The 25979-nt window shown below is 34.9% G+C and overlaps 1 protein-coding gene across 1 annotated transcript in view; it reads right to left on the bottom strand.

Annotated features, from left to right (window-relative positions):
• Cap-D2 (CAP-D2 condensin subunit) overlaps positions 1-25979 on the bottom strand; it is a 42457-nt gene that overhangs the window by 5699 nt on the left and 10779 nt on the right. Inside the window, exons 4-14 of the mRNA XM_085944323.1 lie at positions 25101-25282; positions 24449-24590; positions 21145-21429; positions 20149-20310; positions 19741-19878; positions 18550-18915; positions 15456-15782; positions 8615-8815; positions 6623-7165; positions 539-685; positions 175-404 (exon numbers count right to left, since the gene is read on the bottom strand). Of these exons, the coding sequence (XP_085800449.1) occupies positions 175-404; positions 539-685; positions 6623-7165; positions 8615-8815; positions 15456-15782; positions 18550-18915; positions 19741-19878; positions 20149-20310; positions 21145-21429; positions 24449-24590; positions 25101-25282 (2723 nt within the window). The remainder of the gene's footprint in view (positions 1-174; positions 405-538; positions 686-6622; positions 7166-8614; positions 8816-15455; positions 15783-18549; positions 18916-19740; positions 19879-20148; positions 20311-21144; positions 21430-24448; positions 24591-25100; positions 25283-25979) is intronic.

The following is a 25979-nucleotide window of genomic DNA, read 5'->3' on the forward strand; positions in this document are numbered from 1 at the left end:
CGAATTATTAAATATTTAGAATATTTAAATTACGATTTACATTTTTGATACATTTTGGACAATATGAAAAAGTTATGCTAAATATTAAATAAAAATTCTTCATATAAAATGATCCACTATTTAATTTTTGTCATACAAATAATGTCAGCGATGAGTTATTTTAACAGATGTAACCTTGCAAGGGTGAGACAGGCGGCGGCTGTGAGTCTTGACGGCGTCTGGCTGGAGTTAGCCAGCAGGGCATGCAGCAGAGGAGTGACTTTGCTGAGCAGGACATTGGAATTGTCAGAACCGCCCACCACCTCCGACTCACAGACGGAGCGCACCAGTTCCGCATCCGCATCATCGGCTACCGCACCCTCCAATCCGGCTTCATCCTCATTTTCTTCTGCCCCTTGACCGTCCTGCAGAATTTAATATTTACTAATTCAGACTGTATGTATATATGTTACAGAAATCATGACAAATTCGGCAGCATCAAGTAAAAATACTGTTCATGCCAACATGGAAAATGATTAAATATGAAATTAAAGAATACCTGAACCGTGGTGTTGTGAGCTCTGAGTCGACTGGAGGCACTGGCAGAACTGGAATTGAGAATGAGTTCCGCCACTCGGCTCTTGCGGCCCAGAGGCGCCAGCTGGACTCTGCTCTTCACATTGGCTGCTTTGCGCTGCTCACGAATCTATTTCAAACAAAAAACATTGTATCATGCACCAGTCTTCTATACAAATAATTATTCATTATTTATCATCAATACCTAATTGATACAATAAATTCGTCTAAATAAATAATATCAAGAAACACCAAGAATACATCAATGGTCAGTGGTGAAGGATGGAGGTAGGCATAATAGCACAAATAGGCTGACATAAATAGTGCAAACTAAACTTTGTCAATCATATTTATTTGTTTTCATTGAAATAAGAATACAAATAGGTAGTTTTTAAAATTAAATTAAACACTGCCTAAACCAAACTATAATAGTAGATATTAGATAAAAAATATTCTTCTGTCTATTATGGTTTGGTTAGGAAGGGTTTAATTGAATTTTAAAGACTATCTGCAATTTTATTCTATTCTTATATTCTGCTATTCTTAATTCAATGAAAACAAACAAGTCTGACTGACAATGCAGAGTGTGCATTATTTATTTTGAATCTTCGCAGCCTGCCTCCACCCTTCGCCACTGTCAGCGGCAACGGTATGATAATCAATTATTTAACATTTACCTTGACATGTAAAAATATATATAGTAGAATTTGTAAAACATACCGAGGTCTGTTACGAGACCAAGGCGGATAAGATAAATAAATACATGGAGCTAGCCAGTATAATTAAAAAAACATGGCAACTCAAAAAAGTAAATATAAGACTATATAAGTATTATTATACATACTATATAAGAATATAAATGGTGTCTGTCACCGGCATAGAATCACATAATATACTATAAAAGATTTGGGAGAGATGAGGACTGCTCATCTCCTGGAGGGGGATTCAAAAAGCAGTCCTCCTGGATAGATGAAAGATCACCCAAAGACGCATGATGCAATAAGTATTTGGCGACATCTCATATTTATTGCGAGATCAGCCACAATAGTGGGGAAAAAAGAAGATGCCAAGGAAATAAAACAAAAGGAGTAATGATTTGGCGGTACTATGTACTTGTTTTATAAGGCATGTTAATTAAATGTGGTAATTAAATAGTAATTAACTGGTCCGCAGTGAATGGGTTAAAATTGAGATTACCGCTCACGGTGTAAGTACCATGCTAAGAATTTTAATATAAGGTACCAACTCAGGGATGCTGGCAGATCTAAGTACACACTGATGGTATTCGCAAGAGATGGGCAAAATTTTATAAACTACAAAATAAGGTTTTTTAAGACTTATTTTTAATAATTCAAATAATATGTATTTACCTAATACAATCATTGAGAAAACAAGATGCAATAACTATAAAGGTAATTAATGTAACCTTTCAGAAAACGTTATTATTAAGAACATACTTCAGTGAAACGGCAAATAATTTTCAACAATAGGTGGGACGAAATTTGTTTTGTGATGGCATCGGAAGAATATATTCTTAAATCGTGTGAAGATGGCTAAAAATCGTTACGCATTTAATCGAAAATGAAAACATGTCAATGAATATATTATTATTATTACTAATATAACAATAAACATAACATTAAATGGACGCATGTTGAATTTTTATGACAAATTACGTTTTGTTCTGCACGCGTCGTTTGCACAATCTGCGCACAATGCCCACTTAATTCAATAACGCACGAATAATTATTATTAAAATCTGTTAATTAATTAAGAGTAGGTACAATGTGTTTTTTTTAAAGAGTGCAAAGGGACTAAGTTATAATACGATATTCTGAATTTCAAATCAAGAAAAAAAAATATTATTTCGAAAAAATAAAAGAATGGCTTAAAGGCGGACTTACTCAGCGTGGGTCAAAATTGAGCTTTCTTTCTATTTTCAAAGCATGATCCTGGACATACCTTAAACGTTGTAGATATGCTATTTATATAATTTTGAAGCCTTATTATCCTTTATATTTATTTTAAACATTTGATGACTGCATTAAGTATTTTTATTACATAAAATAGTATTCTTTTAAACCTCTCGCCTAATGTTTTAGAATATAGTCATATTTCAGTACATAAAATTTATGTACTGAAATACATTTAATTTAATGTGCAGTGGTGTTAAGATTTTTTACATTTTTTAATTTTTAAACGCATTTATAAAACCATCAGTATAATTTATATCGACATTATTATAGTGAAATATTTACGATAAAAAATTATATTGATAATCTCTGTGATCCCAAATTTGACAAAAATTAGGCATTTTATTATTCAAAAAATGGGAAAGATTAACACATTTGAAGATAATTCTAAAGATACTAATTATAAGCTATGTCTTTGACCATTCAAGTGTGATAAACATCCTACGAATAATGATTGCTTTATAATAATTATTTCCCTAAGAATAAGGTAGTGTTTTTTTGAAATACGCCATTTCTTTTGGCATTTCCCAGTAGTTAAGGTACAACATACGGTCGTAGCCATAAATTGACAAACTATAATTGAAGTAGGAAGTACGCGCGTGTTTTAACATGTAACGTTTAATAAAAAAAAAAAATTCGGTTAGGTACATGTTCAAACACGCGCGTTAACATCATTTTACTCCCTACTTCAATTATAGTTTGTCAATTTATGGCACAACCGTATGTTATAGCTTAACCACTGGGGAATGCCAAAAGAAAAGTGCGTATTTCAAAAAAACACTACCTTATTCTTAGGTCAATAATTATTATAAAGCAATCATTATTCGTAGGATGTTTATCACACTTGAATGGTCAAAGACATAGCTTATAATTAGTATCTTTAGAATTCGTGGGTCGGGATGTGTAGTCAGGTAAGTCACAAAACAGCAAAAATGAGATATGAATGCCGCTATACTAAAAAAAAAAAATCTTTCGTTGTGTGTAGTCAGTTAAGCCGTTTGGCGAGATTGGCGAGATGCAGTTTCAGTCAAAACATATTTTTTATTTTACGGGGTGTGTACACAGTTAAGTCACATGAGTAGTCAGATAAGTCAACATTTTGTGTGACTTACCTTATTACTCATAGTTGGCTTACCTTCAAACGTCATACCTACTCAGTGTTGATTTTGGTGAATCTAACGTATTTTTTAAGATATTTTGAGAAATTTTGAAAAAAAATAACAACAGAACCTAAGTAAAATAGTCATATTATAATAAATTATGACTTATATAAATAAGTATGTGTATTATTTGTAGATAATAAAAAATATACCAAATTTATCGAATTTGATTTATTTAAATCTAAAAACACGTACACAATATCCAAACAAATAATCTTGCTTCTAGGTTCAACCACATACTCCAATAACTTGTATGTTGACGATTCAATTGATAGCATAAAAGATCCTGATTTTAATATTCAAGAATTATTAGTCTAATTTACCAAAATTGAAGAACCCCGCCCTTCATGCTCAAATAGTGCTTCCACGATTACACATCACAACAATGTTTTAACCTGTTACCCTCGTTCTCGATTGAGAAGTAATAATCACCAAAAATGTAACTTAAGGGATGATACAAAGCCTTCAGAAATGATAAAAAAATTGCACGAAATACTGGCAAAAGTTACACAACAAGTACCTACAATGGAAGTTATGAATACGACAAAAAGTCGTATCAGACAAAGAGAACCAGGAAAACAACATTATCGCCAAGTCACAGTTCAATATTACTTGACTGTTGAACTGCTACGGAAACCAATTTGTAAAGGTTGTACACTAAAAACATTAAGTGAAAGTCACAATTTTTTTGAATATGTTTTGAAGAAAAAGACGTTTGTCTACTTCCGGTAGACTTATGCAAGAAGAATTGCAAGAGGAAAAATATCTCTAAAAACAAAGATAGCGAAGAAGATAGGCAAATAGCAAAGACACATATACTCTCAACTCCATCAGTATAAGATTCATAGCTCTAGAAAGGACTGTCAGAAAATACTTACCGCCACATTTGACAATAATTGTGATGTATTCTCAATATTTGAAGAGTTATTAGCTCTAATCCCATCAATATTCGTTTATACGCAGAAATATTCCATGGCATGAACTCAATATTCAAACGGCCAAATAAGGATACTTGCCAAAAATGCGATAAACTTAACTTAATTAAGAATTCCACCAACGATGAAGAAAGAAATAAAAATCGTTTGGAATAGAAAGAGCATCATGACAAAGCTGACTTTGCATATTCAGCTAAAAGTTGTGATAAAAAGTACTTGCAAGATTCCTCTTGCCAAATTGTAACATTTGACATGCAGCAAAATTTCCTGGCCTTTTACAAACGATATTTGACAGTGCATGATTGTGATAATAACCAGGGATATTGCTATGTATGCCATGAGACTCTTGCTAATAGAAAAGCTAACGATATTGCTTCATGCCTATTCAAATACTTAACCAAGGGGATACATGATAATATTAAGCATTATGATCATGTATTCTGATAGATGTGTGGGTCAAAATAAAATAGCCACGTAGCTGTAATGTGCATGATAGCAGTAAAACATTCTGAGACTTTAAGCAAAATTGATCACACTTTTTAGTTTTTAGTTTAGTATATGGAGTGCGATAGTGACCATCACATAATTGAGAAGAAAAAAAAGAAATTTAGTGGAACGATCGAACATCCTCATGATTGGGCCAAATCAATGTGTGAGGCTGCACAGAAAAATCCTTTTAAAGTCACTGAAATGACGCGTGCAGATTTTTTTAACTACTTGGATCGATTAAAAGGACCATTGCCACTCAGAAAAATAGACACATATGGGAATAAGTTTGTTTGGAGAGATATTAAGTGGCTTCAAGTCAACAAACACGAACCGGGAATAGTTAAATTTAAAAGAACTCTAGACGAGACAACTGCATTTTAACAAATTTCATATATAAGACGAGACAAGACGAAAGATTTGATAGACTTACTTCCATACATTTCACCGTATTATAGAGAATTTTATGAGTCACTTGAGACATCTGAGATAGTCAACGATATTTAACCTGATACCATTGAAGAAATCCGTAAGCACTGAAGTTTAATGATAACGATGAACCTTTATAATATTCAGGTTTGTGTGCCTTTTCACTACTTAAATAACATTAAAGTAAAAAAAAAGTTATAAAAATGCTACATTTAAATTTATATAATATTTTGTTCAATAAACCAATAAGATTTATGTCCACGAATTATCTTCAAATGTGTTAATCTTGCCCATTTTTTGAATAATAAAATGCCTAATTCTTGTCAAATTTGGGATCACAGAGATTATCAATATAATTTTTTATCGTAAATATTTCACTATAATAATATCGATATAAATTATACTGATGGTTTTATAAATGCGTTTAAAAATTAATAAATGTAAAAAATCTTAACACTACTGCACATTTATGTACTGAAATATGACTATATTCTAAAACATTAGAGCGAGAGGTTTAAAAGAATACTATGTTATGTAATAAAAATACTTTATGCAGTCATCAAATGTTTAAAATAAATATAAAGGATAATAAGGCTTCAAAATTATAAAAATAGATTATCTACAACGTTTAAGGTATGTCCAGGATCATGCTTTGAAAATAGAACAAAAGCTCCATTTTGACCTACGCTGAGCATGTACCCCATTAATATCAATATTATAACGATTCGTAGTGAACATCACGAGTGCTTTCTTCTCAAATTAGCTGATTGTGTTTAAACAATTATAAAATGTATTTACCTCAGAATTTGTATAAAAATATAATATATTATATACTATAAAAATGTCACTTTTCAATTTTTTGGTACTTAGCGCCTTAATTAATACACATATTCAAGTTTATTTTGAGATATCAAGATAAAAGTCTACTAAAAGTTTACCACTTTGTGTCAACAATTACCGAACAAACAGACAGGCAGGCAAACATTCCAACTTTATTATTTGCATAGTATAAAATGAATTCTTATGAAATTAGAATTGAGGACATTTAGATTAACAGGATTTTACTGTACAGTTTGACAATCACCTCATTTCTTCTGCGCAGTTCACCATACACGGTGACATCAAGATAAATGAGCTGCTGGAGAGCTATGTGCCCCAGCAACACCAACAGCCTGCTCACATACTCCACCGGGTAAGACGCCACATCGCTTTCTGGGTCACCTCCTGCATTCTTTGCATTCATCCTATCTGTGATATCCGTCACCAATTGAATGCACATAACATCGGGTGTCTCACACAGTACATATATTACGTTGATGGCGGTCGTTCCCAACACTGAAAACTCGTTCATGTTGAAGAATGATTCGATTAGTCTCTCCAAGAGGCATTTCAATAGAGGACTATCAATGGGCATTCTATGTTGGACTCTTCCGAGAGTCAAGAGCATCTCCATGGAGAGCATTCTGATCTTGTATGGACCGGTGAGTCCAATAGTCTGTATGACTTCTATGTTGGCAGACGCGATCGACGGCTTCGCTTTGGACATCATTACAAGAAGGCTCAGAGCCGCATAGCTGTTTGCATCTGTAGCTTCCTCATGTTTTTTGGTAAAGATTTCCCACAAAACCTGCATGAAAAAAACTTTGACTAATAAAAATGTACCACGAGACAGGTTCAAAACATCTCACAAATTGGCTGTCTATATACCAAGACAAATTATTATTTCTACCAACAAGACACATAATTTGAAAACACCTCAGATATATTCCCCCATCCATTGGATTCAAGTGCCGTCCCGGCGTCATATTATTTTCAAAGATTTTTTCTAGTAGGTATACCTATATTTAAAGTGTTTTTCTTCTGAATAATTACTCATAGAATAAAAAAAAACAGTTCATTAAACAAGATAACCATCCACAATTTTTTACAACAATTAAATGTTAGCCAAATGGAGTGGTAAGGGGAGTACACTAAATAAACCCACGTCCTGAATCTAAATATGTACGTACACATACTAATTGAAAAATATGTGAATTTTATTCTGCCCAGGTAAAACTTTTTAAATTTTTGCAAAATTACTATCAGCAAAAATGCAACTCAACGATAATTGCGCAATAATAATGACTTTGGCATACAGGTAACCCTCGTTCATTGCGGCCCCAGCTAATGGGAATTCATTATTATCTCAATCGATTTTATTAACATTTTTTTATATCCCACACTTATTTTGCCAAGAATTTGTCATAAGTGGAATTATGCACATATGAAGCGCCTAATTTCAAAACCCCCTCCCTTAAACAATTTTAGGTAGTTTTGAGAAAAATGAGAAAAACCCATATCTATTAAATCTGTGAACTTCTGTATTTATTATTTAATTCGTTCATTATAAAGAGTATTTTGTTTAATATCTTTTACTCACTTTTAGCGAGAATAAATTAAAAATCAAACGATTTTCATTTTAGGGACTTATGAAGTTAACACTCATTTACAACGTAAAATTTATTGAATATGCATAATTTAAAAACACCTCGGATAAAAACCTACCAGAAAAGACCTTTTTTTTTGAAAATATATGTCCGACTCGAAACGGTAACCACTGGATTCGCGCCAGCAAGATTGGTTTATACATTTTAGGGGGATTTTTAATCATATTGACGGTTTTTGGCGTATTTTAAAGTTCAATCTTTGGCCATCATAAGGTAAAAATATCCATCTAAATACATATCTAACTCAATATTTTTCAAAAACCGTTTTTGGGGGATTTGAAACTAGGCGCTTTATATGATCTTTCTCACTCGCTCACATATAATAAAGTTACGAACGTCAGTGAAACAAAAGTTGGCCAACAGACCAAGCAGGGTAAACCAGATTTTTTTTTTCATTTCGTAACGTGGAACAAAATGAATGTTATTTTTCAGTTTATTGCAAAGTTATATTGACCTCAGAATAGTGAATACAACCATGTGTTTTACTAAAATAATTTTTAAATTTTCTGATCTGATATTAGTCATTAATTAAAATTTAAATATAATATAATCATTTGTCATGTCGCCTAAGAGTTTATAATATGAAATACCTGAATAAGTGGAGGGCCGACATCTCCTGCCTCAATCCACCTGGCAAGGAGGGATTGTAAGGCGGCAGCATGGCCGCGATTAGCCGACCTTACCAGAGACAATAGTTTGGTCGCGGTCGAACAAGCTCGCGCACGTTCAGCTGTCTGTTCCGAAGTGAGATACATTTGTTTGTATGCACGTTCTACTGCGTCACGTTTTTCCTGAACAAAAATAACACGATTACAACAAAAGTTATAAATAGAAAGACAAACTAGTCATTGCAATACAGTTTGATACAAAGGATTACAATAGCAATTTTAAATCAATGCGCTGATGCAAGTCCAATGATAGGTTTATATGCTTTGGTGGTTGTTTTATTCCGGCGAAAACAAAATTTCAACACATACTGCTCTTTCCTTATTGTAGATATTACGCAGTTGAATACGGATACAACTTTACTTCCCTTCCTTTGTCTGCTAAATAGCAGATAATTTGAAGTAAACTTTCAAGGAAATAATATGGAAAAGTTCACTTGGATTCAAAACTTATTCAGAGCCCAATCTCCTTCCGACAGTGTGTCGACAGAGGAAGAGAGTCTGATAGGATTATTTTGTGACAGCAAGAGAGCATTAACAATTAATGAGTAGGTACGTACTCACGGGATATTGATTGTGTTCATTTAAAAAATGTAAGGAATTAACCCGATCTGCGCGTAAAGTTTCCATACAAAAGATGTACTGTTCGCGGTAGGTTTTTTGGAAATGTTATTCTATGCTTATTATAATAAATACGGCAGTTAAAAATTGTGGGTACAACTGTTATCATGCCTAGATACATAAGGATCCAAGTGCCACACTAAAACACTGAAAGGAGTGTTGAATTTAGCTGTGTTTACTTTAACAAAATCAAACATAGTGCTTTGCTCTGATACAATTCTGTAGCCATTTTCGATGACAAAACACTCGAGTTGAAAGGCTCCCTTTGAAAGTGCGCCGATGAAACATTAATCACTCACTAATTTTATTTTACTCATGTTAAAAACACTTAAAAATGCCATAAAAATTATTGAAAATAATAGCTTTTATTGGTGACTTATGAATTATTGATAATTAGTGTAAGTTTTATTGATGACAAATACATTAAAATTGGATGGTAGTCACCAGTTTTATTTCATGGCATGGATTGTGTCATTATTTTACATGTTTTATGTGCCATATTAATTTAAGCGTAAAGGTGAGTCCACACTGGTTGAAAATATTATAATAATTTTTTTGTTATTTTTTTTTAGTGAAACTTGGATTTGGTAGATTACTTTTCAGTTTTATTGAGCATAGTGTTATGTTAGTGATTGTCATTTTATGTTTTATAAAAAAAACAATATTTATTTTTTAAATTGCGTAAATTTTTCCAAGTTCTATAAAAACATATTTTTGGGTAAGGTTTTAAAAATTTATAAGCATTAAATTGCACGCGAAGATAATATGTAATATAGTTGAAAAGTCAATATTCCATGATTTATATTTTATATTATATTGTATACCTATGACACGAACAAAAACGCCGACCTTCAGTTAGTGTTTGTGGCAGATAATGGTTTAACGACATAACTATACAAATCTAGCCTTATGGTCAATTCTACTTCTCAATAGCCGTGCGACAACCTCACGACAAAGTACAAACAGGATATATAAGTCCCATGGTTCTAAACTATGGAAGGAGCAGAAATGAAATTGGTCGAAAAAGACCATGAACAGGTAACAAGTAGCGTAATCGTTTAGTAGTAGAAAGTAAATGTATTATTGTTAACCTTTTTTGTAAATGTAATAAAAATTTTACGTAAAAGTTTCGTTTCAGAAAATCGAGACTGATCGAGTGTAATTGTAACACTGTGATCACAGGCCTCGAAATGTCACGTCGTATATTTTGACCGCGAACTATTTGAAATATAGATTGCCGGATAATGTTCATTAAACTTAGAAAATAAATTATGAGAGAAATTGTTTACGTAAAATTTGACAAGTACATGCTTGAATAATTTTTATATGAGTAATAGAAATGTATGGAAATTGAAAAAGAAAATTTAACATTTATAAATTTATGTACTGTATAATTATGAGCAACGAATTTTAACACTAATTTTATTGAAACAAGATAGAAGCGAACTATCATTATAAAAATATTATAAACGCATACCTATGTTTATAGACGCGTAATTATTAATTATAGACTTTAGTCATACTATAACTCGCTAACTATAATAAATATTATAAAAGTAACTATTAGAAAAACTTGAGACCATGGTATAAATGGGTTTCTGCTCATAAACAATAATAAATCTCAATCGCGTCCTAGGTAAATAAAATAATAAAGTATCGCATCGTAAAACACAAAACAACGCGCGACCTTGAACTTTGAAGAAAATCTGTCTCGGTCAAATACGCGGCTCAGCTGTTTTACGTCGCGAGATAAAAATAGATTAAAGATTGCATTTAAATTACTATGAAAAAGCTACTATGAAAGATTGAATAAATTGGTAGTTGCTCATAATTAACATCTTGTTAAAATCAAACATTTATATACTTACGTGTAAATGTTAAGTGTGATATTATAGTATTTTTACGTAATAATATTTGCTCGAAAGGTAATTATCGAATGAGAAAGTCTCAGAGGGACCAAACAGTTTTATTAAAACTTAGTAAAATTCTATTGGCCTAAAATAACCTAGAGTGGTGGAAAAGACCAGGACGTGGGTGTAACCCTTTCGTTCTGTCATTTTAAAATTAAAGACTGCCATCCTAGTACGCAAATACCTATTCCGATACCTCGTTGGAAAGCTAAAAACTTTCCCCTTCGTTTGAACACGTAAAATTATACAAAATCAACTATTTTGGTTACGTCATCGTAACTGCGCAGTTAAGAAACATGTTCTAGAGGGTGTTAAAAACACCCCAATTAAAACCTAATTTTACAAAAATAAAGTAGAGTAAATTCAACCCGACTAAAGTGGAAGTTATCTCTATTAGAAAGTTGTCAGGAACGGGAGATATACGTAAATTTATCCCATAAGAGAAAGGGATAGATCTTCCGTCCTTTACGGACTGTTTCCTATTAAGGCCATGCATTAGTTGAGGCACGGTCTAAAAAGATCGTTGCTAGGCGATGCGCGGATTGCGGGTGGCGGGTGAAAATGACGCCTGTCAAATGAAATATTATTTGTCATATAAATCCAATATACGTCCATTTTATGTTCTATTTATTGTTCTATTAGTAACAATAATAATATATTCATTGACATGTTTTCTTTTTAAAGTAAATGGGTAACGTTTTTAGTCATCTTTACACGATTTTAGAATTAATTGACCCGTCGCCATCACGCAGCAAAGTGACGTGTTTCTGGGTCAACATTCTCTAACTGAATGGCAGCGAGTCCAAAATTTCGTCGCGCGTACAGTTGAAAATTATTTGGCGTTTCACTGATGCGTCACCTTAAACCTCTGTCCTGAGGGTATAAAAGGTGTCACTTTTTTCCGTATAATCATTAGTTTTCTACACTATTCACCAGCGATCTTCAACAGAGCAGCAGTCCTCTCTGCAGTTGTGAGACATGGTTCTCATTAGCTTTCGTGAAATCTACGTACAGTAAGACCCCATCGGCGGGCGAAACGTAACGCGAATACCACGTATCTATCGGTAGTGACGTGTGCCGCGGAGTAATTTCTTTTTCATTACGCATCATACGAGGTGACGGAATCGGAATAAATTACGCGATCGAATTCGTTAATAAAAACAAATTAATAAATTCAGTTTGTAATAATAAATTTTAGAAATTATTTCGGGATTATAAAATAAATTTTTAAAACTTTATTAAGTAAACAATAATTATAAAAACAAATTTTAATAAATAAATTTGTTAATATAAATAAACAATTGTGAATGAGTTTGTAAACATAAACAAACCTTCTGTAAACAAGTTCGTAAACACAAATAAATATTTGTAAACAAGTTGTAAACATAAATAAATTTTGTAAACAAATTTGTAAACAACAATAAAATAAATTCTATTTTTTTTTATAAACCCAATACTATGTGACTAAAGAATAAATCATAATTATTCTTACGAGAAAACATTTTATGAAATAAAAAATATTCAAAGATCATCTATGTATACATTCCCTGAGTTAGGTGTGACTTTTCGGAACTCGTGAAAGATTTCACAGAGATTCTATAGTGAAGAAATAAATAGTTTACTGACACTTTAATGAGATTTAATTGCGAGAACAATGACAGATAACTTAATTGTGAAACCGTGAACTAGAACCTGAATAAATTCGGTACCACACCAACTGAGAGTTTTATTTGGGGAATCGAAAGTTGTATTACTACAAGGGAGGTCCACACCTCCCCAGTTCATCCTCTGCATCCTTAGGCCATCCTCCCACGGCGCAACTGAAATCTGATGGAACTGGTTTGTGAAGGAACTCATAAACTGACCAATGTGATGCTTCGCACACGGCGCTACTGAAACCCAGTTGAAATAATAATCACATAACCTCAAACTATCAAACTGGACTGTCAGCTGTGTTGTACAAAAACTGACAATACGAGCGCTGCAGCGTTTACAATTATGTTATTTTAATTTTTCGATTAATATTTACTTTTCACGTCTCTGGTTGTTTTGGTTTTTACGATATGACGCTAGCGGCTTTACGAAGTGCTACCAATTTTGGTAATAAAATATGATTTTTCACCGAAATCTAATGATGTTGGTACTACTATTTTACGGTGACTGGAAACTTCAGAGACCGCGCGACTAGCATGTCGCATCTCTTCGCGACCGTTTTGAAGCTGAGAGATTCCAGTCTCGCCGTCAGCGAGCCGCCATTGAAATACATTAGCTAGATACTGGCTGGAATTTTAGTTTCAGTTTCGACGGACATAAGTTGCGCCGTGGGAGGATGGCCTTAGTGACAGCCCGGCCACATTTAAGAGCTAGCCGCGAGCCGGGTCATGTCACCTACCCGTGTGTTTTTTTATCAAAAATTTATACGTTTTATATATTCCTTCATAGTAATTCGTAATTTATTGGTAAAACTTGCAATCCTCTAAAATATATATTTTTTCATTCCGTATGGATGCATCTTTAGTACATATTTACGACTTTCAATAATGAGCTCGATTTATGACTTTGAAACAATTGGGGTGACACTTGAGTAATTAATGTCATATTCCAGAACACAAGTTCAAGTACATTTTTAGAAATATTACGGCAAATTTCTTTTCGTTTTTTGGTTGTCTTTTTCGTATTCCCGCACATGATGTAAAAATCGCGGTGAATATTCAACTTTAGACGGTAAATACTAGGCGCACACTCAACTCGAATGAAATATATTTTGTATACCTACTGCGCAGCCGCGAAAAATACCGCGTAGATTTGAACTGATGCGATCGTACCGGCGAATCTCAATAGATCGAGGGGGTTCGAAAGATTGTTGTGAAATGTTATGAAATGTTTATGAAATTAAAACAACATATTTTTGACAAAGTTATTGATATGGCGGTACGAACACGAATCAGAGCATCTTTCAATACAAAAATCAATACTATGCGTGAAGTATTTCCTACTTTACCGACATTTCAATTTTCGATATCAACTGGTGCGACATCCGCCCAGTATAAGAGCTTATGTTGAAAACAACATATGTCCCATCCGCGGCGATCGGGTTAAACATTATGAAAAGCACGGTTTCATACTATTCTAATCTAATATAGGTAGTCAAATTTTCTTTAAATTATTTTTTCTCCAATTAGTAACGCATGTAGGGCCTCCAAATGCTTAAATCCGCCCCTGGTCATAGGTAGGTATGTGCAGGAAAAACAAAATTCAATCCCGAGCCAAATTTTCGATCCCGGGATTACAATTTGACGATCCCGGGATTGGCATTTTTTTGATAGTTTTGCTAATTGCTTTTCAAATGCAAATTAACACGTTAATTACAAAATTAATTAAAAGGGCCCGTAAGCATTGTGTTAATATAAAAAAAATTTATACCTATACAAAAAACATTGATAAAATCGGTAAATACCAAAGCACGAAGTGTTGGTTTTTTCTGTTGTTGTTACGATTGCGTAAGGCAGCGAAAAATGGTTATGTCCGGTGATTCCCCCTGTGACCAGTGAGTCTCCAGAATAGCATTTTCTGGTAGAAATGTCTAACTAAATGTTTCTTATTTATTTATTCTATTTCTCAAATTCATATCATGGATGTTACCAGAATCGTACATATACTATGTGGAATTTTTAATTTATGTAAAACTATTTACAAATCTAAACGATTTTCATTTATAAAATTTCGTAGAATCAATATTGTGTTTAGTATGAGATAGCTGTTTCTGATAGTAAAAACTTAATGAATGGGTTAGCGAGATTAAAAATAGTAAAGTAAATCATGGTTTCACAATCCGCTTCATAAATCTAATTAGTCAGCCAAATGTGAAACTGTCGTAAAATGTATGAGATCATGGTGGAATCACTTTGTTAAAAATGCGAAGCATTGTTTTTTCCATTATCATTTTTATTAATTTATGTCAAAAAATAAAATGTAAGGTAATAAATCAAACTTCATTCAAACTCAGTTTATTTCTAATGTATGTTATTAAAAGTATTTTTTCTGTTATATTTTCGTTTTTATTTTATTTTCCATAAAAATTGATAAAAAAATCAATCACAAAAGTTTCGGGATTATGTTTACCAATCCCGGGATTCATAGGTATCGAAAATAGTTCGAGATCCCTACCCTGTATACAAGTATGACTTAATTAATTATTCTTAGAAAATAATATATACATGTGGAAATAGGCATACCTGATCAGGAGACCATACGAGTTGTAACATTCCCATAATACCAATTTTAGCCGATTCAATATTGAAACTGTGAGCAGTGGTGAAGAACTCGATGGACTCAAAAACGTCCGTGCCCTGTTTGGACATAAGCAGAGTGAACACTAACGGCACCGCCTGCTGGATGAGTCGGCTAAAAGAGATAGACTCCTCCAGGAAAGCCACGATGCTGTCTTTCTCGTCTATGCTCGCTATCAAGCGGGCATCGTCAATGTCTGTCCTTTCATTTCCTCCATTCTTCCCAATGTCAGTTATGAAGACATTTTTAAGCAAGGCAATAAAGTAAGATATCTAGAAGAAAGAATGTATATTGTTATTCTACAATCTCATGAAAATCAATGCTTCCTCCGACACACACTTCATGTCAATGTATAGATCTCATCCGATCAAATACGCATATCGTATTATTGTTTCTATACAGTTTGAACAGGCACATGTTGCAATGTAGCATGTAAAAAACAAATACACACACATGGCTTGATCAGCCATTTGTCTGTTTTTAGTCTCGGCATGACTTCAGTATGGATGGAGTGCGCTATCACTGAAGCCTTAAAGCTGTCGGACGCAAGAATCATCTATTGCTTAAGCGTCAATTACATTGAGCTTCTTTACGAGCTGTTTGTTGGAGAATTTAAAAGCGGGCGATTCAGCTACTGTGATTTGATGATTACACACAAAACTTTCCATTCGCTGATTAGCCACAAGCCAGCGACTATTTTAACAGAACGTAGTTCGTTTTTTTACCGGGCGGTTGCTACTGCGCATTACTGCGCAGACGCAGTAGGCCCACACGCCGGCGTGTAGCGTGTAAAGTTAACCGGCTTTTCTCGGTAGAGTGTTTACAACTTGCTTGTTAGCTTGTTCGATGATTACACTGGGCGACTTTACAGGCAGATTATAAATTCGCCAACAGCTCGTAAAGAAGCTCAATGTAATTGACGCTTTAGACACAAATACAGAATGAAATTTGAACCATCTAAAAATAGAGCCCAGGGAGGATTTGAATGCTACAATAATATAAAATAGTAGACAATATAACGTCACCTATGTACTTATGTAATTGTTTCTTAGTGAAATATTCATGCGGAATTTAGAATAGTATGTATGTCTGATCTATCTATCAGAAAGTCTCAAGTGAACAGGAGCGGCACTATATTAAGCAGACCGAGCCAACTGGTTGGCTACGCAGACGACCTCAACATGAAGGGCAGATCCATACAGATTGTGAAGAAAGAATTTGACCACCTCCAAAGGGCTGCACTAGAGATTGGCTTAAGAGTAAATAAAAACAAAACTAAAGTCATGGTACATAGCCGAGAAAATCAAAGTAGGCTGGGCCAAAGTTCCAGTTTTGGAAACCATCAATTTGAGGTTATCAACCGGTTCACATACCTGGGTTCCAATATTACAAAAGAGAACGAGGAACTGGAAGAAATAAAAGCTCGTATAACCGCTGCAAACAAATCGTACTTCTCATTGCTGCCCATATTCAAATCCAGAAATGTCCACAGAAAAACTAAGACCCGGCTCTATAAAACCGTCATACGCACAGTCGTTGCATAGGGGTGCGAGTCATGGATGCTAAATGTGAAAGCAGCTGAAATGGTGGATTGCTTTGAGAGAAAGATCCTGAGGCGGATATACGGACCAATGAATGATGGTGGGGAGTGGAGAATTAGGTACAACACGGAACTATACCGCTTATACCAAAACTCTCCACCTTCATAAAACTCCAGAGGCTGAACTGCGCAGGCAATGTCCAGCGCATGCCTGAGTCACGGACACCGAATAAGATCCTCGAAAGAAATCCTGGGGGGAAAAGGCCAGTGGGAAAGCCACGCACACGATTGGGTGACAACATTACAAAAGATGCCAACCAGCTGCTAAAAATCATGAACTGGAAAAGAAGTGCGGAGGACCGTTCCGGCTGGAGGACGGCGGTGGAGGAGGCCAGGGCTCGACTTGAGCTGTAGCGCCATCGGAGAAATGTCTGATATATTCCAAAAATCAGTGGTTATTATTAATGTAAGTAAACCCATCATACTTAAATATGTCATCACATAGATGAGAGTTGTTTCTTTGAATATTGAAAATATTATATTGAGTCAGTGTCCACTTACCTCAGTATAATATTTGGGTTTGATAAATTCTGAATTAAATAAAAATGCCACAATCAATGCAATGTGTAAAGGAAAAGCCTTAACTCATTTAGTGCTAACACCGCGACTGTCGCGTTAGGCCATCCTCCCACGGCGCAACTTATGTCCGTCGGAACTGAAACTAAAATTCCAGCCAGTATCTAGCTAATGTATTTCAATGGCCGCTCGCTGACGGCGAGACTGGAATCTCTCGGCATCAAAACGGTCGCGAAGAGATGCGACATGCTAGTCGCGCGGTCTCTCAAGTTTCCAGTCACCGTAAAACAGTGGTACCAACATCATTAGATTCGGTGAAAAATCATATTTTCTTACCAAAATTGGTAGCACTGCGAACAAGTGTCATGCTATAAAAACCATTTACAACCCAAGACGTCAAAAGTACAAGACAAGCAAAATTGAAATAACCTAATTTTATTCAAGTAAACGCGGCAGCGTGCGTGTTGTTGGTTTTTGTACAAAACAGCTGATTGAACTGATGGTCCAGTTTGACAGTTTGAGGTTATGTGATTATTATTTCAATTGGTTTCAGTAGCGCCGTGTGCGAATCATCACATTTGTCAGTTTATGAGTACCATCACCAACCAGTATCACCAGATTTCAGTTGCGCCGTGGGAGGAGGGCCTTAGAGTACTTGGCCATTAGATATATAATTAACATGTTATTTAAATGGGGTAATTAAAAGATAATTAAAAGTTCAGCAGTGATTGTGTTATTAATCTACAATGATTGTCTTTATGAAAGATTTATACCTAAAATATATCTTGATCTTTATTCAACATATTCTGTGGTCATAATCCTACCCATTGATTTAATGAGTAAGGGTTACTCTTAGCTCATACATATAGCGGTGCAAACGTTAAAATTTTCACATTACATTTTAACAGTCACAAACTCAATACCTGATCTTTTTTGTCCATCTCGGATCGGAGTAGTTTAGCTTCTGGATATTGTCTTTCGGCATGACGAATCAGCATGAACGCGTCAAAATATTTCTCCCCGTGCAAAAGCTCACGTATATTTGCATATGCATCATTTACGGTCCCTTGTGATAGTGGAGGATCGTCTTGTGTCATTTGGTCAATTTTGCTTTTAATCACTTCTTCCAAACTACCATTTATCTCTTCCCACTTCTTCACAAGTTCCGCATCAGGCTCTGGGTTTAAACGGAGGTGCAAGTCTTCCAGACACTTCTTTTCTATAATCAGTTGCTCCTCTAGAACTTCGAGCTTCAATTGTGCTGAAAATGGATTATGCTCCAAAAATATCTGAAAACAAAATTTGATAATAATAAAAAGCCATGAATAAATCAAAATTGTATAATTGAGCCCATTTCCGGAAAAGCAGCGTTATCCTGAAATATCTGTTTTAAGATAATAAAAATTAAACAAGATGCCACTTCAAAAATAATACAATGCAAGCTGAGTATCATCACTGTAAGTAATACTTCCGGTGCTTTTTCAGATTAAATAATGATTTTTGACTGTTACGTAGATAAATGTATGGCATACCATTTGAACTGATTTACCCAAAACTAGCATAATCATGATAATGCTCTTTTTCCAGAGAAGGGCTCTTTTATAAAAACTATTGATTTTATAAATTTCAAATGCTGTTATGATTTTTTTAGAAAATAAAGAAATATGTTCATAGTCGATTTACAGGAAAGCTTTAAAAAAACAATGCGGTTATAAAAAACTTTTTAGAATTATCTTTATCTTTATTGTATACATTCGCCGACTGAATCAGCAGTAAAGAGAAAAAATATATAAATTAGTCACGCCTACTTGCAAATGGGAAGAAATTATATTTGTGCACCTTACTCCTACTGTGTTGCCACTATGATACATACTTAATACATATTTGTGAATTGAAAATAATCATGACTGAATTATTCAACTCTATTGGGCATATTTTAACAATTTATACATTTTGAACAAATTAAATTCAATAAATATGGTTGCTATCGATGACAGTATTCACACTATCATATTAACTCGTCTCACTCAGCCTCGCTCCTGCGTTCTCTTGCTAACGGCCTAAAATATCGAACCTTATTCTCAATGTGGTAAATTTATAATATGAAATCTTACTTTAAGCAATTGTAGAGCATTTTTTCTGACAAGCGTAGCTCTATCCTGCAGTCGACCGATTGCTCTTGACAAAACTCTCTGCTGCCTGACCACCGGGATGCAACCTTCGCGTTGGAGTCGGCACCAGTACTGCAGAGCCTGATCACCAATATAAATAATATGTCATTAGAACACATTAAAGGATGTTAAAGAAACTAAATGCCCAGTATCCTGCAAGGCTGCTAATTCTATGTGCGATAGAAAAAGGGTGATAAGTCTAAAATCTCTACTTTTCAGGACAGTTAAAATAAGATTGCATTTTGTACAACTTTCTATGAGAAAATGCTATCAGCATAATATATACCTTACTTGGAAAGTGGAAAAGGAATTAAAATAAGCCAAATATAAATTCAATATATATGAAGTCACCCTGGATCTGACGTAGGCTGTCACATCATGTAGATGCTCTTCGAGATCGTCGAGGAAGTCGTCTCTCATGGTTCGCTTCTCTTCCGACAGTCCTTCTCCTTTCAACTCGCGACATAGAATCTCACACAGCATGCCGAGGACACTGCACCGCAGAGGGTAGCACTGTAATAGATGCACATTATAACCAAACTATGGATTTACTCTATCACATGGAAGACAAAATGCCAACAAGGCACTAGCTGGACAACACACATAATCATTGGAAGATTTGTTTTATTATCAATATTCCTAATTTCTAAACTAAACTATCCACCTCTTCATGGGAATTATTGTTATTAAACTTACCATACATCTTGGAGTCTGGATCGTCCAGATTTGACGACCCTATCTGGACTTTTTTTCTCTCGATTCGTACTTTTGTGATGTACCTACCTTGTAGTGAATGCTAATTAACTATGTAACACTTCTGGAAAAAAATATTTATATCCTACACTTCGGATGACTACAGATATTTTAACACCTTGTTGCTTTGCTGCACATAACTGTAGCGTTAGCGCTTTCAGAAACAAAACGAACGGTGACAAAATTCATTACTAATCACTCAATTCCTTCATCAATTGTTGCTACAAAACTTCCTCAAAGTGAAACTCTCGCTAGGTAGGTCTTCAACAGAATATCTCTAGTCGAGAAAATTCAAAATACTTTGTATTAAAATAAGTTATATCAAACCTTTTTTTACTCAATTATCAAAAACTTTATGCGATTTCTAGCGGAGCCCCAAGCACTGCTCACGGAACCCAGTTGGGAATTAATGACTTAGATGAAGATGGGCTATTTATTGAACATACATAATTTAGGCTATTTATTTTTAATTTCAACGGACATCTTTGTAAGTTGACTGAAAGTCCAGACTGGTAGATAAAAGTTCTCCCAAAAATAACGAAAATCGAACTCAAATGCAATGGACAATATTATTACATATAAACAAGAACATACATCATCGCTTTCCAAATAAGACCGCATAGATTGTGCGGCAGGCATCATATGGGAAGGCAGCAGTTGCGTCAGCTCGGTAAGAAGCTGCGCGCAGTTTCTTTGGGCGGGGGCCGACTCAATGCCCGCACCCGTGCCCGCATTCTCGTCATCCGCTCCGCCTCCGCCGAGGGACTCTCCCAACTCACGAACTAGCCGCGCCACCATCCCACCCAGGCCCCACGTTGTAACCAGTTGTGCCACGCCCGCACAGATTCCTGACACTGCATGCTCGTACAGTTGCACTATCTGATGAAGAGATAATAATTGAATAATGGATGCGAATGATTCGTTTGATGAAATAACTATTTGTTTTCATATTTGTATTACAATAAACATTAAGGCCGTACATCAGTTGAGGCACGGTCTAAAAAGATCGTTGCTAGGCGATGCGCGGATTGCGGGTGCAAATGACGCCTGTCAAACGAAATATTATTTGTCATATAAATCCAACATACGTCCATTTTATGTTCTGTTTATTGTTCTATTAGTAACAATAATAATATATTCATTGACATGTTTTCCTTTTAAAGTAAATGGGTAACGTTTTTAGTCATCTTTACACGATTTAAGAATTAATTGGCCCGTCACCATCACGAAGCAAAGTGACGTGTTTCTAGCTCGACGTTCTCTCATTGAATGCGAACGAGTCCAAAATTTCGTCGCGCCTACAGTTGAAAATTATTTGCCGTTTCACTGATGCGTCACCTTAAATCATATTGACTAATTTATACCAGGGCTTCGAACCGTTATTTTTTTTTGTTTCGGTTTTCGTTCCGATTCAAGTAAAAAAATATATCAAGGGTTAAAAAAAAAGACCTTGTATGTGACAAAATAACAACATTACAAGAGAGGGAAAATACTCGTCTGCACACTATATTATGTTTGCTATTTGATATTATAAATCAGTGTCTTTGTCATCTATAGTGAATGTACGTATGTAGTATGAGGATTACTTACACGCATCTGACAGATGGCTGTCGTTAAATTAAATATATTTTTAAGAATTCTCAGCTTTCTTCAGTAGATGCCGATACTAGCAATATATTCAATAATGCAAATAACGTATTTTGAACAAATGTCACTACCGAGGTCTCGTTTCTTAACCTTCAATATATCAGTTCGGTTTCAGTTTTTGTTCCGAAAAAATGACAGTTTTTCCGGTTTTCGGTTCAGGTCCGAGTGATTAATTTTTAAATGTTTTTATTTGTATTACAAATATATTTTGTACCATAATTTAGAACATATTATGGTACTTGTATGATAGCCCGATGTCACGCTCCGAAACCGATGATTATGCTGCACAGCACGACCGTAGCCATAAATTTTTAATTTAATATATTATAAACATGGTCCCACATCCTGAAGCGCCAGGCCAAGATCGTTGGCGGGCCCCCCTATCTAAAACTAAGGTTAACGGCAGTGTGATGCTTTACACTGCAGCTTTTCCCAAATGTTGTTCTGCAAGGTAAAAATTAGTAAGTGTATTCAGCGTATTGTTGAGATCTACCTACATCTACTCGAAGATTTAATATCGACAAACTATAATAAAATATTGTTTTGCACAACCATAGATTTTAAACTTTTAATAACTTCAAAGTAAACTTGCGCCGGCGACTTTTTTTTATATTACAGCGAATTTTTGATGCATGTATATAGTATAGTACGCGGACCAAAATTATATTACACATACTATACTTATACGGTTGGCAACATTGCACCAGACCAGTGTTGCTATCATTTTGTGACCAAATTATAGTACGTAGTCCCAAAAAGTATAATATTTTTCTCATTTTTAGTCACATTTTTTACCTCCTTATATCAAATTTTTTTACCAGAGAATCTGAAAAACTGTTTCGTTTCGAGGACTGTTTTTTACCTCACAAACATTTTTTTCTCTCGGTTCGACAAATTTTCCTCTATTTTTTTATTGTAGAAATGAAATCATTAAGAAAAAAAACTTTTATCCGATATTCAAAAGTATAGTATTTTGGGTGTACTATACCATTTTCATATCGGACATAGTACGCGCATCAAAATTATAGTACAAATACTATAATTATACTACAGTTGGCTACACTGCCAGACATGTCAGAGACTTCCCGACAGACAGGGATATAAGTTATAAATTATTTAGGTATATAATGTACCTTTTGTTCAGTTAATTTTGTTTGTCGGCATGCATTATCTCAAATGCAGTTAATTATCACAACAAACACCTGAAACCTAATGTCATAAACTCATAAACACCATCAGCAAAGTAATCCTTTTTTGTTGCTGTGTATTTTTATTATTTTTGCAATTTGAGCTTTAAATCAAACGCAAATGATTTACTTACTAATGTATTGTATTGTATTTCGTCAAAACAAGACACAGTGCTGAAATAAGTCAGTATGATGAAAGGAATAATTGTTTTGTGCCTAATAAAATAATTAATTTTAGTTGCATGACAAAATTAAGGTCAATATTTTATAAAGTCTCTTTTTCTTTTCTGTTCATCTCATTTAGCTGGTCGCCACACCGGGCCCCCCTAAGAGCCGGGCCACACCGGGCGACTCTGGTCTCGAGACCAGTCGCCGAAACCAGACCGATGTATGCAGTTATATGGACCATGACACACCTGGTCGCCCAGAAGTCGCGCAAGCAATAAAGTCGGGCGATCAGTAAAATCTCGCTGTTGCGCTCGGTCTGGTCTCCCGGTCTCTCTGGTCAGGCGATCGGTAGCGATGTATAAAAACATATAGCTATGTATTGAGCGCTGCCACACTGGGCGATCAGTCGCGGGCTCGCGGGCAGCCACGCCGCGGAGAGAATGTATTTTTTGCATAACTTGCGTGTACATTCATTATTATTATTTATTGGCTGTATCTCTGGTCGCCTGCAAGTCGCCCGAGACCAGAGTCGCCCGGTGTGGCGCGGCTCTAAGCCCGGGCCCCCAGGCTAGAGCCCTATCAGCCCCCCCTTGTGGGGGCCATGATTATAAATTACGAGAATTATGTCGAGATGCTTCACACGATCGTGAATGATTTCTTTGTGCCTTGAATTCGACACATATATGAACTACCGAACGACAACTGAAGTGGGGACTAATATGTTAACATGCGTGTTTGAACATGTACCGAACCGAAAAAAAATTTTAGTTTGGTTCCAGTTTTTGTTCTGACAAAAATAACAGTTTTTCCAGTTTTCGGTTCAGTTCCGGTTTGAAGCCCTGGTTTATACCGAATATTATTTTCTCTGAAATATTTTTATAATAATGAGAACCCACCTGCACAAGTTTAATGGTGCATGATAGACCATGGTTGTACTTCTTGTTGAGTACTCCCAGCACTTGGAAGACGGTCTCTCTGTTGGTTTTGTTTTTTATGGAAGCGTCTTCAATAGCACTATAGCACGGTTGAGCTACCATACTGCAAACAAACGTAAACACAATTGTAAATAATAATATGTACATATTACCTAATTATTTTCATTGTTATGCCTTTGTTCTGGTACAAGTTGAACATGTTCTCTGTTCAAAATGGTCAAAGTATTCATAAAAGAAAAACGTCCATTGAAGAACTAAAGTATTTCATTCAAAACACATCCAGATTTTTATAAAATGGTTTGGCATTTTTGATAAAATAAGATTGATATCCGGGCTTTTTAATGTGAGAGCAACTTGGGTGATGTCTTTGGAGTCTAACCAATTCTTGTGCTTTGCTTTCACATTCATAAGGGTATAAAATTCTTAAAAGCAAAAGTATGTTGTTGCAAAAGGCAGCAGCATGTTTATCATCTCCACGTGCTCAATTTAAAAAGCTTTTTGATAATTTAGTATTTTTAATAAATGTGTTTTTAGTTTTATTAACCACAAAAATTTCACATTTCCACCACTCGGAATAATCTACCCAATCCCTGACATAAATGAGAATACGCACTCGACAAAAGCATCATCAGCCAGTGGTGGGTCCCAGAGCCTGTGCAGAGACAGCTGCAGAAGATTGTAGAGGACATCCAAAGCAGAGCGACGTTCTGCCTCTCGCCATTCACCTTCCTTCTCCGACCCTTCCGCAGCGGCAGCTTTGCGACCCTTCTTACCTATCGTCAGTGATGCCGCCATCTTTAAAAGGATTTTAAAATTATCAAAGGTAACATTAGTATAAATCTGTAGAAAAACATTCTTTCTTACAAAGTATAGAAAGCAATGGCTATGTTGAAATAAATTAGGTACTTAAGCAAATTTTTAATTGGTTACAACAAAACCTGTCTCTAAAAGGGTACCAATATGTTATAAGTTTGGGAAACCCAAAAGTCACCACCATTGAATTCTTTAGATTTAGATCCTAAATAACTCCATTTCATCCAAATCCATTGGAAAAAATCTTTAATTTCTTCTTTTACACTTGTGACACTAATGCAAGGCAATTTCATCTCTGTGTGACCGTAGCAAATAAATCTTAAGATACAAGGATGAAATTTGCTTTAAATCAGAAATGGAGGAAGTTTTTCACCCCAAAATAATAATATGTTTGCTTACAACAAATGTTATTACTGTCACAAGTTGATTGAGATTTCTTTTCTTAAATTCTACAAAATTCTGAACACCTAACGAGCATTTAAACTCAACATAGTTTATTGAATCTATTTTGATGGAGAATACATTTTGTAAAGTATGTATTATTTTATATGTGTAGTTGTGCCAACTGCCCAGTCAATACTGATGCATGGGGCCGGGTATGGTTGGAATCCTTGTGATTTATATTAATGTCAACATAAGTCGGCTCCCACATCTAAACTCGCCTCGTCTGCAACATGTC

The sequence above is a fragment of the Rhyacophila brunnea genome, unplaced genomic scaffold (genome assembly GCF_057557595.1).
Source record: "Rhyacophila brunnea isolate RB1 unplaced genomic scaffold, BYU_Rbru_1.0 scaffold_17, whole genome shotgun sequence".
NCBI classification, from domain to species: domain Eukaryota; kingdom Metazoa; phylum Arthropoda; class Insecta; order Trichoptera; family Rhyacophilidae; genus Rhyacophila; species Rhyacophila brunnea.